The 16,752-nt window shown below is 35.3% G+C and overlaps 1 protein-coding gene across 2 annotated transcripts in view; it reads left to right on the top strand.

Annotated features, from left to right (window-relative positions):
• The window catches only part of megf6b (multiple EGF-like-domains 6b), an 88,145-nt gene extending 73,322 nt beyond the window's left edge, over positions 1-14,823 (top strand). For both annotated transcript variants that reach the window (XM_059537222.1, XM_059537223.1), the window contains 16 exons: positions 791-919; positions 1,002-1,130; positions 1,215-1,343; positions 3,826-3,954; positions 7,065-7,193; positions 7,475-7,603; positions 7,881-8,009; positions 8,088-8,219; positions 9,393-9,521; positions 9,623-9,724; positions 9,796-9,924; positions 11,018-11,146; positions 11,231-11,359; positions 12,993-13,121; positions 13,201-13,329; positions 13,650-14,823. In XM_059537222.1, coding sequence (XP_059393205.1) covers positions 791-919; positions 1,002-1,130; positions 1,215-1,343; positions 3,826-3,954; positions 7,065-7,193; positions 7,475-7,603; positions 7,881-8,009; positions 8,088-8,219; positions 9,393-9,521; positions 9,623-9,724; positions 9,796-9,924; positions 11,018-11,146; positions 11,231-11,359; positions 12,993-13,121; positions 13,201-13,329; positions 13,650-13,669 — 1,931 coding nt within the window. In that variant the 3' untranslated portion in view covers positions 13,670-14,823. The remainder of the gene's footprint in view (positions 1-790; positions 920-1,001; positions 1,131-1,214; positions 1,344-3,825; positions 3,955-7,064; positions 7,194-7,474; positions 7,604-7,880; positions 8,010-8,087; positions 8,220-9,392; positions 9,522-9,622; positions 9,725-9,795; positions 9,925-11,017; positions 11,147-11,230; positions 11,360-12,992; positions 13,122-13,200; positions 13,330-13,649) is intronic.
• Positions 14,824-16,752: the final 1,929 nt, after the last annotated feature.

The raw sequence follows: 16,752 nt of genomic DNA, 5'->3' as shown, positions 1-16,752 counted from the left end.
ATTTATATAAAAAAAAGATAATTGAATGCAAAGAAAGTATAGTGGAAAATGCACAAATAAATAAATAAATTTAAAAAAGGAAAAATAATTTAAAAAATGTATAGTTGAAAAATATATATGTTTTTAATAAAAATACATTTGGTTCAAATTGATATGAATAGGGAAAATATTAATTTAAGGTCCGTTACTGTAACTTTTTCTTTTAGGTTTTTTTAACAAAATTAAAACCATTTTGCCTTTGCTCATTTTAAATGGTTTTGCCGGTTAACATTAATTTATAAATATTACCAACATTTTTTGCATGCTCATAAATTTGCTTTGTGTAACAATAATTATTAAATGGAGATATGATATGGTACTGTTTTTCCTTGTAGAGCAGAACTACTTTAGATTTAATAGTTTCTCTGTATTCCATGTATGCTGCTATGTTTGTTAGAAATGATACAGTATTTATGGAATATTTGATAATGAAACATTAGGAAAATAATCTAAAGCCATGCAAAATAAAAAATACAATTATGGGCAGTTGATGCATTTAACATTTATATTATAAATGTATATAAATATACATATATATATCTGTATATCTAAGGTACTGTAACATTTATTTGAGGCTTTTTAAAATAATATAATATTGCTTTCACTTGTTAATTTTAAATGGTCTTGCAAGTTGACTCATATGTTCTCATTTTAGATTTGACAGTCCCTCTGTATTCCATGAATACTTCAATATGTGTTATAAATGTTACAGTATTTATCATGCATTTGATGTGATCTGTATCTGTCCCAGGATGCACTGCTGGATCATTCGGCCCGGGCTGTAAGCATCGCTGCCAGTGTGAAAACCAGGCATCATGTGACCATGTGGGCGGAGCTTGCACCTGTAAGATTGGCTGGACTGGAACGTTCTGTGAAAAAGGTATGTTTGTTCCACTTCTCATATATTAACATCAGTCGTTTTAAGGAATACGTTATTTTTGACCGTTTATGTGTGTGTCCAGCCTGTCCGCAGGGTTTCTATGGTCTGGACTGTCAGCAGAGGTGTGTGTGTTTGAACGGAGGGCTCTGTGATCATGTCAGCGGTGAATGTGCCTGTCGGCCCGGCTGGATCGGCCCACATTGTAACCAAAGTGAGCTTTTAGTTAAATGCAGGATTATAACTTCTTTTATCTGTCTTCCAGGGAGTAATGTTTGTGTGTTTGTCTGGCCTGTAGCATGTCCTGCTGGCCTGTACGGAGTGAGCTGTTCTCAGACGTGTGTTTGTCACAATAACAGCAGCTGTGACGCTGTCAGCGGTCAGTGTGAGTGCAGCGCAGGCTGGACAGGAGACACCTGCTCACAACGTAAGATACTGACGCTTCATTCATTACAATGTTTTATATATATACATCATATACTACACTGAGCAAAATTATAAAAGCAACACTTTTGTTTTGACCCCCATTTTTCTATGTACACAAAAGGCCTGTTTCTCTGAAATATTGTTCACAAGAATTATTGTCTAAATCTAAATAATCCATCCACCTCACAGATGTGGCACTCTATAATGCCACTCTATAATGTGCAGTTTTATCACACAGCACAATGCCACAGATGTCTCAAGTTTTGAGAGAGCGTGTAGTTGGCATGCTGACTGCTGGAATGTCCACCAGAGCTGTTGCCCATGAACTGAATGTTCATTTCTCTACTATAAGCCATCTCCAAAGGTGTTTCAGTGAATTTGGCAGTAGATCCAACTGGCCTCACAACCGCAGACCACATGTAACCACACCAGCCCAGGACCTCCACATCCAGCATCTTCACCTTCAAGATCATCTGAGACCAGCCACCCAGACAGCTGCTGCAACAATCGGTTTGCATAACCAAACAATTTCTGCACAAACTGTCAGAAACTGTCTCAGGGAAGCTCATCTGCATGCTCGTCATTCTCATTGGGGTCTCGACCTGACAGCAGTTCGTAATCGTAACCGACTTGAGTGGGCAAATGTTCACATTCGATGGCATCTGGCACTCTGGAGAGGAGTTCTCTTCACAGATGAATCCTGGTTTTCACTGTAAAGGGCACAAAGCAGACAGTGTGTATGATGTTGTGTGGGTGAGCGGTTTGCTGATGTCAACGCTGTGGATCTAGTGGCCCATGGTGGCGGTGGGGTTATGGTATGGGCAGGTGTATGTTATGGACAACAGGTGCATTTTATTGATGGCATTTTGAATGCACAGAGATACCGTGACGAGATCCTGAGGCCCATTGTTGTGCCATTCATCCACGACCATCACATCATGTTGCAGCATGATAATGCAAGGCTTCATGTTGCAAGGATCTGTACACAATTCCTGAAAGTGAAAACATCCCAGTTCTTGCATGACCAGCATACTCACCGGACATTTTACCCATTGAGCATGTTTGGGATGCTCTGGATCGGTGTATACGACAGCGTGTTCCAGTTCCCGCCAATATCCAGCAACTTCACACAGCCATTGAAAAGTGGACCAACATCCCACAGGCCACAATAAACAACGTGATCATTTCTATGCGAAGGAGATGTGTTGCACTGCGTGAGGCAAATGGTGCTCACACCAGATACTGACTGGTTTTCGGACACCCCCAGACCCCCCCAATACAGTAAAACTGCACATTATAGAGTGGCCTTTTATTGTGGCCAGCCTAAGGCAAACCTGTGCAATAATCCTGCTGTCTAATCAGCATCTGGATATGCCACACCTGCTCACTAACACAGATTTAGACAGATTTGTGAACAATATTTGAGAGAAATAGGCCTTTTGTGTACATAGAAAAAGTCTTAGATCATTGAGTTCAGCTCATGAAAATAGGGGGAAAAAAAAAAGTATTGTTTATAATTTTGTTCAGTGTATATATATATATATATATATATATATACATAGTTTGGAATCTGTAAGGTTTTTGAAGTCTTTTATGCTCATTAAGGCTGCATTTTTTTTATCACAAGTACAGTAAAAGCAGTAATATTGTGAAATAGTATTAAACCTAAAATGACTGCTTCCTATTTAAATATTTTTTAAATGTAATTTATACCTGTGTTCCTTCAGAAATCATTTTAATATGATGATTTTTCTGCTCAAGAAGCAATTATTATTATGAATGTTAAAACAGTTGTGCTGTTTCATATTTTTGTGGAAACAGTGATCTATTTTTCCAGATTCTTTGATGTGTAGAAAGTTTAAAATGACGACATCGCTGTCAAATTGAGCCCCTTTCATTCAGATCCTCAAAAACTAAAGACTAAAATCGCACTATTATGGTTGCAGTATTTGTCACTTTTAAACACACACGACATGAAAACATAATATACATGTGCACGATGTCACTGATTTCAAAATTTCAGGTCTTTGTAGTTTACACTGAGACAGTAATTGTGTTGTTTTCAAAAATTTGTGCTTTAAAGCTTTTTTTCCAAAGTTTGCGTATAATTTATTTTTTATTATTTTGTTAGTTCAAACCAAGCATCAAAATGGGGAAGAAAGGTGATTTATGTGACTTTGAACATGGCTAGAGTTATCAAAGATTATCCTCTAGTTACAGCTGAGTAAATACTGGGACTTGCTGCAGTAATTCTGTGTTGTTTCAACACAATCCACTTTCATACACAAACAGGCCCCTAGATGTGTATTATGTATTATTTTCATAAAAGTTACCAGGAACACAATACCCATAATGCTCATTGATGATGACAAGTAGAGTAGCCTCTTAAGAAGAAAAGCAGTGTTTCTGATGTTATGACATCTCCTGTATGAGTGTATATGGTTTTGGTGTTCTAGTTCAGATTTGGTATTGCTGTTTTCCAGGTTGTTCTCCGGGTTTCTTCGGGACGGGCTGTGCTCAGAGGTGTCTGTGTCAGAGCGGGGGTTCCTGTGACCCTGAGAGCGGCCGCTGCTTATGTCCCAGCGGATGGACGGGTTCAGCCTGTGAACTGGGTGAGTGGCTATGATATAAGCAATGTTCGATACATACACACTTTATTGTATTTGACAGTGTAAAGTGCAGTGTGCTGACTAGCATAGGAAACTATTATTGGCAGTGTGGAAACTCAGTGTTTTTACATTTTATTTTTTAACTGGGAGAATTGAGAACACAAAATAACCAGGACATGACACAATCTAGTGTATGTAAATGTTTCTATATTTTATGTATTTTATATATAATAAATACATACAATTGATCTTGAGGTGCGAAGTTGGGAAGGAAAATAGCCACTGATTTCCAGGCATTGCATCATATATATAATGTCATGCTGGTATTTCACTTTTCAGTATTTGTTAACCTGTGTGTGAGATGGTTTTGGCAACCGCAGACACTTTAGTCCCGGCCTCTATTTCTAGATCTTGGTTTCTTCTCCTCGCACCTCGTAAGAGTTATGTGCGCTGCTCCAGGGTGAACGTTTACATGCAGGTTCATTTAGTCTCAAACTCTAAGCTAAACTTCAAAATAAAGCAAAAAGCAGAGTATATGTGATACAAGTGTTATATATATATATATATATATATATATATATATATATATATATATATATATATATATATATAATAAAAAAAATACAGTGTTTAATAAATAATTGAATCTAATATTTATTTATTTAAACTTATGGTCCGTTCCATTCCTCCTCTCCAGTTGTTTCTGTTTTTTTGCTCTCGAATAATTTTTTTTTACCATATATATATGTGTGTGTGTGTGTGTGTGTGTGTGTTATGAGGTGCCAAACAAGAAATAATTCTATAAAAATCTGAATATATAGTGAATATATATAAATGTAAATTGTGACTATATATGTGGGAAGTCGTGGCCTAGTGGTTAGAGAGTTTGACTCCTAACCCTAGGGTTATGGGTTTGAGTCTCGGGCCAGTAATACCACGACTGAGGTGCCCTTGAGCAAGGCATTGAACCCCCAACTGTTCCCCGGGGCTCTCCGTGTGTGTGTTCACAGTGTGTGTGTGTGTGTGTTCACTGCTGTGTGTGTGCACTTCGGATGGGTTAAATGCAGAGCACAAATTCTGAGTATGGGTCACCATACTTGGCTGAATGTCAGGTCACTTATATTTATAAGCCTGAATATATATATATAAATAAATAAATATATATATATACTATTAGGCATGTCAATAGGCAGATGTTCTTGCTTTTTTAATGAAAACAGTATGCCTATGTATCCTGTACATGTATCAGTGCAGATATTGAACTATATGAATTATTACTGTCTATCACATGCAGCTGTAATTACTGTATCTCTATTCACTCCAATCACTATTTGTAAATATATGTTGTTGTTGGTAATCTCCCTAGCCCTCTCAGCCATGCTGAAGTGTGTAGAAAAGATGTTTATTAGCATTGTCACTAACTGTGAGGACCTTTTGGCACCCCAGCCAAATACTTATTTTGGTTTAGATTAGTGAGATGCAGTTACAAAAATTAATACAGTAAACTATTTACATTGATAACTATATACAGTATGCACAGTTATAATAAAAATTATATTTATATGCTTATAATAAAGGTATAGTTATATTGAGATGTAGACAAAATATCCATATTTGCATTTACACATTATATTCAGGATATATATATATATATATATATATATATATATATATATATATATATATATATATATATATATATATATATATATATATATATATACAGTACAGACCAAAAGTTTGGAAACATTACTATTTTTAATGTTTTTGAAAGAAGTTTCTTCTGCTCATCAAGCCTGCATTTATTTGATCAAAAATACAGAATAAACAGTAATATTGTGAAATATTATTACAATTTAAAATAATTGTTTTTAAATTTATTATACTTTAAATGATCATTTATTTCTGTGATGCAAAGCTGAATTTTTAGGATCATTATCACATGATCCTTTAGAAATCATTCTAATATGATTCATTATCAAAGTTGGAAACAGTTCTGCTGCTTAATATTTTTTCAGAACATGTGATACTTTTTTAGGATACTTTCATGAATAAAAAGTAAAAAAAAATGTTTTTAAAATATAAATATTTTGTAATAACAATATACACTACTGGTCAGTAATTTGGGGTCAGTAATTTTTTTTCTTTCTTTTTTTTTAATAAAATCAATATTAACATAGCAAGGATGTGTTAAATTGATAAAAAGTGATAGTAAAGAAAATATATTATTAGAATATATATTATTAGAATTTTTATTTTATTTTGAGTAAATGCAGTTCTTTTTAACCTTTTATTCATCAAATATATTAGACAGCAGAACTGTTTCCAACACTCATAATAAATCAGAATATTAGAATGATTTCTAAATGATCATGTGACAGACTGGATGTTACATGTGACACTGAAGGCTGGAGGAATGATGCTGAAAATTCAGCTTTGCATCACAGGAATAAATTATTTTTTTTTTAAGTATATTCAAATAGAAAACTATTATTTTAAGTTGTAATAATATTTCACAATATTACTGTTTATTCTGTATTTTTGATCAAATAAATGCAGGCTTGATGAGCAGAAGAAACTTCTTTCAAAAACATTAAAAATAGTAATTTTCCAAACTTTTGGTCTGTACTGTATATATATATATATATATATATATATATATATATACGGAAGAAATATGTATTTATTTATATTTATTTACTTATATATACTAAAAATTATATTGGCAAGGGAAAAATACCCCCCCACCCATTTAAGTGATAATATTTTTTCTGTAACTGATGTGATGCACAGCATTTGCATATATTTATGCATAATTTACAATTTCTGTAAAGTGTATAATTAAGTGAACATATTTATTACATTTATGTATAATTTGTGTACTACTAATATACATTTAATTATGCAATGTCTTATATTTATTTATGTGTATATCATTTATTATTTGTATATAATGCTCATCAATGTTTTGTAAATATATGCTTCATGTTGATGTGTGTGTGCGTGCGCGTGTGTGTGTGCGTGTGTGTGTGTGTGCGTGCGTGCGTGTGTGTGTGCGTGCGTGCGTGCGTGTGTGTGTGCGTGCGTGTGTGTGTGTGTGTGTGTTTTGTCAGAGTGTCCAGCGGATCGCTTCGGCTCAGACTGTCAGGACAGATGTGAGTGTCTGAACGGTGCTCAGTGTGACACACAGACGGGTCGCTGTGATTGTAAGCCGGGCTGGACGGGACAGCGCTGTGAGAATGGTAAGATCCTCTACAGACGTTTGCTGAACACAAGAACATTCTGTGATGGAAACCAAAGCTTCATTTGTCCACCTCAGCTCAGTAGAAATACATCAACACTGGAAATAAACTGAGCTTGTGTGGGCTTTTTGTGTTTCTCTGAACATATGGGGAACAAATGATCGTAAAAAAACCTTTCTAGAGAAGTGAAAAATGTCTTATTTGACGTGTAATCTATGTGTGTAGGGAAGAGTGAGGGTGTAATGATCATGATCAGCAGTGTGTGTGTGTGTGTGTGTCAGCGTGTGTATCCGGGCGGTTTGGACTCGGCTGTGAGGGCCGGTGTGAGTGTGATCACGCTGCTCCCTGTCATCATGTGAGCGGACAGTGTCTCTGTCCTGCAGGATGGAGAGGAAGACACTGTGAGAAAGGTCAGTTCATAACCTGTGTGACCATCACTTCAGTGTCCAGGATGTTGAACAGGATTTGTACGCTCATCCGCAAATGCTGCTCGTTACATTTCAGATGTTATTTTAATGTTTATATCAACTTAACAACAATTTATACCCCATTGTGAGGTATGTTCTCACACAGTGGTCACGCACATGCTTGTCTGAAATCCTCACGTGGGGCTATGTCTCGTCAAAGTTGGTCTTTTTTGTTTGTGTCCAGTGTGTGTGTGTGTGTAACACTCTGTGTGTGTGTCAGCTTGTCTGCCGGGCTCATATGGTCAGGACTGTGTCCAGCGCTGCTCCTGCCCGCCGGGTACATCATGCCATCACGTGACGGGACGCTGCGGCTGCCCTCGCGGCTACACGGGCAACGGCTGCGAGCAGAGTGAGTCTGCAGCTTCACAAATTACTGCAGCACAAGAGTCGTTCTAAAAAACCTCATCATCCGTGTGGGTCTCAACAGTCTGTCTGCCCGGCACCTTCGGCATCAACTGTAATCAGCTGTGTCAGTGTTCAGAGAGAAACCAGCTGTGCCACCCGGTGTCTGGAGTGTGTTACTGCGCGCCTGGATTCACAGGACCCAAGTGTGAACAGGGTGAGGGATGCATTCAAGCTTCCACAAACCACTGGATTCATATTGGGACTGAGAGGATGTTTTGGGTTTGTTCCTCTGCTGTGGTTTACATCAGTCGAGAACTGCACGGGGTTCGTGAGCTGAGCAACTAACAATACAGAAAATCCTAAAAAATGCTAAATCAAGGTACATTTTAAAATTCAAATAAATGAAAACACTTACTAGATTTGAGGTTAAAATAAAATAAAAAATCTTTAAAAAAAATTAATGAGTCTTTCTTAAAAAGTCAAATTAAAATGAAAAATAAAAATAAAATAAATGAATAAATAAATAAAAATCTCAATTAAACTTAAAACATAAAATAATACATTTGAAAATAAATACAATGAAACTGAAACTTACCAATTGTATAAAATCCTAAAAATATAACATTTAAATTTAAGGATATTTTAAAACACAAGCAAATAAAATAATATCAATAATAAAATAAATAAATAAAAATCTCATTAAAACTTAAATCATAAAGTAATACATTTAAAATAAATACAATCAAACTAAAATACAATCAAAAATGCAACAAACCAAAATTTATAAAATCCTAAAAATATCAAATTTAAGGTAACTTTTAAAACACAGCAAATATAATATAAAGTGACAAAAATGTAAATTTAAATACATTTTAAAATAAAACTAACTATACTCTTGCCTAAAATTGATAAACTCATAAAAGTTTGAAATATAATACATTTGAAAATAAAAACATACTAAAACACTAAAAATAAAATAAGAAAAGCTCAAATAAAATGAATAAGAAATAAAGTTATTATTATAAATAATATTATTTTATCAATTAAATAAAAACACTTAATAAATTAATACAAATGTGAGGTTAAAATAAATGATTTAAAAATAAAAATACAATCTTTCACCATGAAACAAAATATGAATACTGTGAACAAGTGAATGTGCTTTTAAATTATTGTAATATTAAAGGGTGTAAATATTTAAATATGAACTATATGATATTAAAGTAGTAATGTCAAAAGGGGTAAGAAAAAAGAAAAAAAGAAGAGAGAAATTGTGAATCCGTTTTAGATAAAAGGTTATTTGACTATAATAGGTGAGTGATTGTAAAGTTTGTGTGGAGTGTATTGACTGGTACTGATGCTGCTGTTTTGGATGTTTGCTGTGTAGCGTGTGCCGAGGGTTTCTACGGTCCCGGCTGCGAGCGTCACTGTGAGTGTGTGAACGGAGGCGTTTGTCTTTCAGTCTCGGGCGCCTGTGAGTGTCCGGCCGGATTCATCGGGGCCCGCTGTCATCTCGGTGAGTCACATAACAAACACTCACAAATACATGCATGTGTCTCAGACAGCAGTGTTTCAACAGCTCTCTTCTCCTCTCGTCCCGTCCGGTCTGGTGTTCAGCGTGTCCGGCGGGACGCTACGGGCCGGACTGTGGCCGCGTGGCCGTCTGTGGAAAGGGGGCGAGGAGTGACCCGGTCACCGGCGTGTGTGTGGGAGAGGAAGGTGAGCTGGTGTTCGGTGACGGTTAGATGTGTGTTCTCAGACGTCTGACAGCGGTGTGTGTGTGTGTGTAGTGTGTCCCGCGGGCCGCTTCGGACTGGGCTGCTCTCAGCGTTGTGACTGCAGTAACAGAGGCCTGTGTGACGCCGGCTCTGGAAACTGTTCATGTGGCCTCGGCTGGACCGGCTCGCGCTGTGAGAGAGGTGACATATATCATCATCGCTAGAGCTCATAATGATGCTCTTATTCTAGCTTTAATAACCATTTATTAATCTGACATGATCCATCATCCAGGAGTCATTCCAGTGGAAAACTGATGCTGAAAAGCCATCAAATTGACGTCAATAAATAGGTCAAATATTCTAATCAGTCTGACGTCAGAAACTCGACATGCTGTTGATGTGATGTAAATTAAACTTCAAACATATTGGCTTAAATACATGTGCAAACAGTTTCAGTGTGGGGTTAACTTCCTGTTTTTACCCAAGTACCACCAGAAGACACTGCCACCAAAACCGCATTTAAAATCATGTTACAGCGTCTTGATTTATATTTAGTGTCAAATTGATATCAGAAAGTAAAAACTTTTATTTCTGGACAGACTCTTTTGAAATGCATTATTATTAATTGATCTGTTCATCTATAAAATAAATGCTTATGGATCCATTGACTTCTTTCTTAACACTTATTCGATCTGGATTCTTGTTTTAGTTTGATGTGTGATGGAAATGCAATATAGCTACAAATATTCATTTGATCCAGCTAAAATATATAAATCAAAGTGCAATTACAAAGTGCAATTACATTTTCAAATATTTGAATCTGTCAATTATCTGTTAAGTATTATATATGAAATAATGTAGCAGTTAAAAAAAAAATAACACAAACACAAAATATATAATAAAAAACTTTTTTTTTTTGGGGGGGGGGAATGATTGAAAAAAATATATCATTATCTAAATGAAACAAGTATGTAATAATACATTTATAACATTCTATAATTATATATAATAGTACATATGTATAATAAAAATATAGTATAGTTTAACAATATTGCAACATTTGACTGTATATTAGTCTTTAAATGAGACAAATAAGAAATAAATATAATATTTTATAATATTGATACATATTTATTATGTATTATATATATATATATATATATATATATATATATATATATATATATATATATATATATATAATTGTATATGCTGTCCTGCTTCAGCTGTGTTCTGTTTGTATCTGTGGCTGGGTTTTATGATTTAATGTGTGTGTGTGTGTGTGTGTTGTCAGAGTGTGCCGAGGGTCTCTTCGGTCCTGACTGTGCTCTGCAGTGTTTGTGTCAGAATAACAGCACATGTGACCGCGTGACAGGAAGCTGCCGGTGTCAGCCGGGATATTACGGTCATCTCTGTCAACACGGTGAGATCCAGGAGGAGCTCTCCCTGCAGCACTGACCGAGTGTTTGCTGTGTGCTGACGGTGTTTGTGTGTGTGTGTGTTTCAGCGTGTCCCGCCGGTCTGTTCGGCTCTGGCTGTCAGCAGCTCTGTGACTGTGTGAACGGGGCTTCATGTGACCCCAGAACCGGACAGTGTCTCTGTCCCGCTGGATTCCACGGCTCTCGCTGTGAAAGAGGTCAGACGTTCATCATCTACATCAGTCCACACACACACACACAGACACAGACACACACACATACACACACACACACACACTCACACACACACACACACACACACACACACACACACACACACACAGACACACACACACACACACACACTCTCACACACACACACACACACACACACACACACACACACACACACACACACACACACACACACACACACACACAGACACACACACACACACACACACACTCACAGACACACACACACACACACACACACACACACAGACACACACACTCACACACACACACACACACACACACTCACACACACACACACACACACACACACACACAGACACACACACTCACACACACACACACACACACACACTCACACACACACACACACACACACACACACACACACACACACACACACACACACACACACACACACACACACACAGACTGTAGTCAATCTGCCTTTTATTTTCAAATATGAGATTCTTTTCCTAAGTATAATTTTTTAAACCGTAAGTCAATTCCTGATTGTTGAAATTCATTTTCTTAAGAATTGATGTATATTTCATGAAGATGTGCACATATTAAGCCTTTACACATAATACTTTAGTCAAATCAGTTGCATCATGTATTTAACGTGTGTCCCTGGACCACAAAACCAGTCATAAGGGTCGATTTTTATCAATAAATAAGCTTTCCATTGATGTGTGGTTTATTAGGAGCGGACAATATTTGGCCGAGATACAACTATTTGAAAATCTGGAATCTGAGGGAGCAAAAAGTTCAAAATACTGAGAAAATCACCTTTAAAGTTGTCCAAATGAATTCTTAGGAATGCATTTTACTAATCAAAAAATGTTTTGATATATTTACAGTAGGAAATGTACAAAATATCTTCAGGAAACGATCTTTACTTAATATCCTAATAAGTTTCGGAATAATATAAAAATCGATAGTATTGACGCACACAATGTTTTTTTGGCTATTGCTACAAATACATCCCAGCGACTTAAGACTGGTTTTGTGCTCCAGGGTCACATATTATTGTTATCTTAACTATATAACTAAAACCATAAAGCCATTATTTGAGATAAACATACAATAAACATTAGCTAATAGCTAAAGGAAAATATAAAAAAAACTGCAAACTTTTTATTTTTGCAATGCAAATATGTATGTATACACACACACACACACATGTACAGTATATATATATACACACATACACACACACACACACACACAGAGAGAGAACTAAATTAAAACGTATATGCAAACATTAGAACTAAAGATTAAAAAATATTTGTATTTAATATATTTAATAATACTAGCAACACAATATGTACAATAATAACAATACAGTATAATTATTGTTTTTAATGTATAATTAAATATAATACTTAATAAATACTAATAATAATCATAATAATAATAAAACACATTTCAGCTCGTTTTATTTCTGCTTTTAGCCAAGGAAACATTTCTTATTATGGTTAATTTTATGTTAAAGCACTAAAATTAATTAAAACCTTAAACAGATTTTTCGTTACTTGAAATAAAATAAGCATTAAACAAAAAGCACCAAATCAAAGCGCTCTTTTTGTCCTTCAGAATGTGAGCAGGGCAGGTTTGGTGTGAACTGCTCTCGGTCATGTGACTGTGCGGAGGACACCGCGTGTGACCCGGTGAGCGGCAGGTGTATCTGTGCCTCAGGAAAGACGGGCGTCCGGTGTGACAGCGGTGAGTGCAGGGACACCGCTGCACGCTCATGATGATGATGTCTTTATGACTGTGTGTGTGATGTGTGTGTGTGTGTCAGACTGCAGTGTGATGCGGTTCGGACCTGACTGTGCACTCAGCTGCGACTGTGAGAACGGCTCTCTGTGCGACCGCAGGAACGGACGATGCCTGTGTCTGAGTGGATGGATCGGCCTCACATGCTCACAACGTAAACCTGCTCGAGATGAAGAAAAACACTACAAACTTAGAGCTAAATCTATTTATTAGTGCATATGAATCCATTTTTTAGTAGTTGTTTTTATCACATTTAGCAATTTTTTTTTCTCTTAAGTCCATTTTTATAGTTATTGCAGTTTTAGTTAACTTAGCTAATGAAGTGTTTAATTTTATTAATATTTTATTTCAGTTAACAAGTATTTTAAAGTAGTAACTGCTTTTAATGGCTTCAGGTTCAGTTTTAGTCAACTGTAATACATACGTGTGATGTGATATAATGTGATTTCAGAGGTTGTAATTGTATTTTTTTAGGTGTCCCTCACGAGGTCTAGAGGAGAATCAGTCCCAGCTGAGCCGCTGCGGCGGGACACAAACACACAGATGCACTTTACTCCTCACAGCTCAGACTCCATCCTTCATCACGCTTTCAGGGGATTTTCATGTTGTCTGTGTTTCAGTACTGTTGCCAGATTCACTTTTGACTCGACAAGAAAAAAGTGCCTTTGGATTTCATAACTCTTTGTTTATGCTGCTGGATTGTGTTTTATAAGTCCCAGGTTTTTACTAATTTCACAGAATCAGTAGCTGAACACGAGCTGTATTTGTTTTACCTCTTTGACAGACTGTAACGTTTGATAAAGAAACATCGGTGTTATATGAAATTACATGAAATGATGTTTCGCAGTAGGTGCTATGATGGCCTTTTATTAAAGGAGGGCCTGTATATGTTAATATTAGAAGAAAAAACATTTTTCATGCTTTTGGTCGTTTTGCATAAAGTTTGAATTTATTTATGTTTTGTAAAATATGCAATTGTAAATGTTTTGCAAACTCTTTAATATGTGAACCTGTTGAAAAAGTTTTTACTTGTGCCACCCTGGAATAATAATTGTTTTTTTAAAGCATGTGTGAAATATTTCAAACAGCAGCTGTGCACTATATTTTTAATTCGGCAAAAGGTGTCTTATTTTTTTTATTTTATTTTTTTATCCAGGGGCTGTATTTGTAAAACATTCTTTAGAATAAATGTCAACTGTTATTTTCTTAGATTATCATCTTATTTTCTTAAGATAAAATAATAGTAAAATGTATATATAAGCAATAATAACAATCACTACATTATGAATGGTTTATTGCTCTTGTTTGTAATCATGAATCAATAAAGCGTAGTCTGATTATGAGTATTTTAAAATGTAATATAAATATGAGTGCTTAGTTTTGGAATCTGATTATATGATCCAGATTACATGTAAAAATGGTAATACCAGCACAGAAAACCAAAATAGCGATAGAAATACTGCAGCTTCAACTCCATTAATGCATTTCTGACACAACCAAAGACACAAACAGCAGTTTTTTTTTCATTTTCAATGTTTTATAGTCGTCATTTCATAGATACTGGCGCTGTACATGTCTTTATTCAGATTCAAGCACGATGCAGTCAGCAAATGCCTCTCGATGAAAATAAAAGAACCAAAGGCTGGAGTGATCAGGAGCATGAATACTCGTATGTATAGATATGTACAAAGGTCAAACTATATACAGATATATCTGACTCCACATACAGTATTTCTCCACAAAGCGTGGAAATGTAGCTTGCCATTGTATACAGTTCACAGAATTCTCCAAAATGCATATTCAGTGCAAATAATTGCTCTTTGTAATCTTTGTCATCATCATCAGGTCAGTTCCGGTGAAGGGCAACAAAGAATGGTAAAAAAATAAAATCATGTTTGTCTGTATCTTTGCAAAATATTAAACATGAAAAATAATCTCCTCGGGAATTAAAGTATGGTACTTGAAAACGATACTCTTCATATCTGTCAAATCTGGATTGATAATTACAGATTTAATAACTATTAGACTTTTCCCTGTTTTCTTTAAAGGTCTCTCATAAAAATCCAGCCAAACTGCTCGGAGGCTTGGAAAACCAGTCAATGATATTCACTGAACGTTTCCGACTCTATCAAAGCAGTCAATGATTGCAGAAACACACTGACGAGGGACAACACTGATGAAATAAAACACGAGTCCAGTCAAGAGGAATCTCAACACTGAAACCAAACTAATAACTGCCTCTGATCACAAATCTACTGCTCACATTCGTTCTCAAACTCACTGCGGTGATGCCATTTCATCTGGAGGATATTTCAATGTACAACAATGAAATATAAAGGAACGTTTCAGAGTCAGTATAACTGAAGCTCTATGGACATTACAAACAGAAAAACACTTGGTGACGGTAAGGAATTTGCAATGCTCCAAACTATTAAAATATCATTTGTTTTGTTTTCATCATTATACTAGCATGATAAAAAAAATTCATAAATATGTCTGACACATTTGTAAGCATTTGGCAATCACTTTTTTATTTTTATCAATCTATCATCAATTGTTTTTTTTCTGAATTTGTCTATTTATTTGTAAGTATTTTGCTACTTTATTTTTTTTTAACAATTATTTAATGTTTTATTTATTTGTAAGCATTTGGCTATATCACTTATTGTTTCTCTCTTTTTTAAATCAAGAATGAATTCATTTTATTTTATTTATTTGCAAGCATTTGGCTACAACTTATTGTTTCTTTTGCTCTCTCTCACTCTCTCTTTTATTATATATATATATTTTAATTAATTCTTTGATTTTATTTATTTGTCTTACAGGGTGAATTTCACAAAGCAATTTCCAGAAGATATTTTGACCGTAAAATCTGTTACATTTAGCATGAAATAACCAAAGCCTATTTTTCTAGGATGATTAGTTGTGACATTAGCCTATCTCCATGAAAATTAAGTACATTTTCCCACAGATTCTCATTACTGCAATGCAATAAAAATAAAAAAACTGCACATTTTTTTAAATGTCACAGAATACTCAAAGATCGTCACATAGCTGCACATCTCTGCTTTTAAAAGAATGTTTCTGTTTTAGGTACATCACTGTTAACAACATCATTGGTTTATTTTAAATTATGACATGAATTGACCTGAACCTAATACATTCCTTTAAAGGGGGAAAAGTAAAAAAAAAACATTAACACTATAAATGTAAATGAATTATCTCCAAATAAGCAACTGCCAAACAAATAAAGTGCAAATCGTTCAGAGACTCTTAGGAGTAACTGCATGGTTATTATAATCAGGAAATGTACGTGGCTCCAAACGCTCTTCAGACACACACACACACACACACACACACACACACACACAGATGAGATGAACTGACACCAAACTAAAACATTCAACTGTTTACAGCTGATCGAAGTCATGAATAGAGTTGTTATACGAAGTCAAATTTAACTCCCATACCTTTGATTCTGATCTTTAGAGTATTTTTAAACACTACCACGAAGAACAGCAAGCTCATCTTTTCAGAATTGTACAAAAATGTCAGTCTCGCCAACATTATCGGATAT

This window comes from Carassius carassius, chromosome 44 (genome assembly GCF_963082965.1).
Source record: "Carassius carassius chromosome 44, fCarCar2.1, whole genome shotgun sequence".
Lineage (NCBI taxonomy): Eukaryota > Metazoa > Chordata > Actinopteri > Cypriniformes > Cyprinidae > Carassius > Carassius carassius.
The sequence above is the reverse complement of the archived record's forward strand: the minus strand, read 5'-3'. Positions and strand labels throughout refer to the sequence as shown.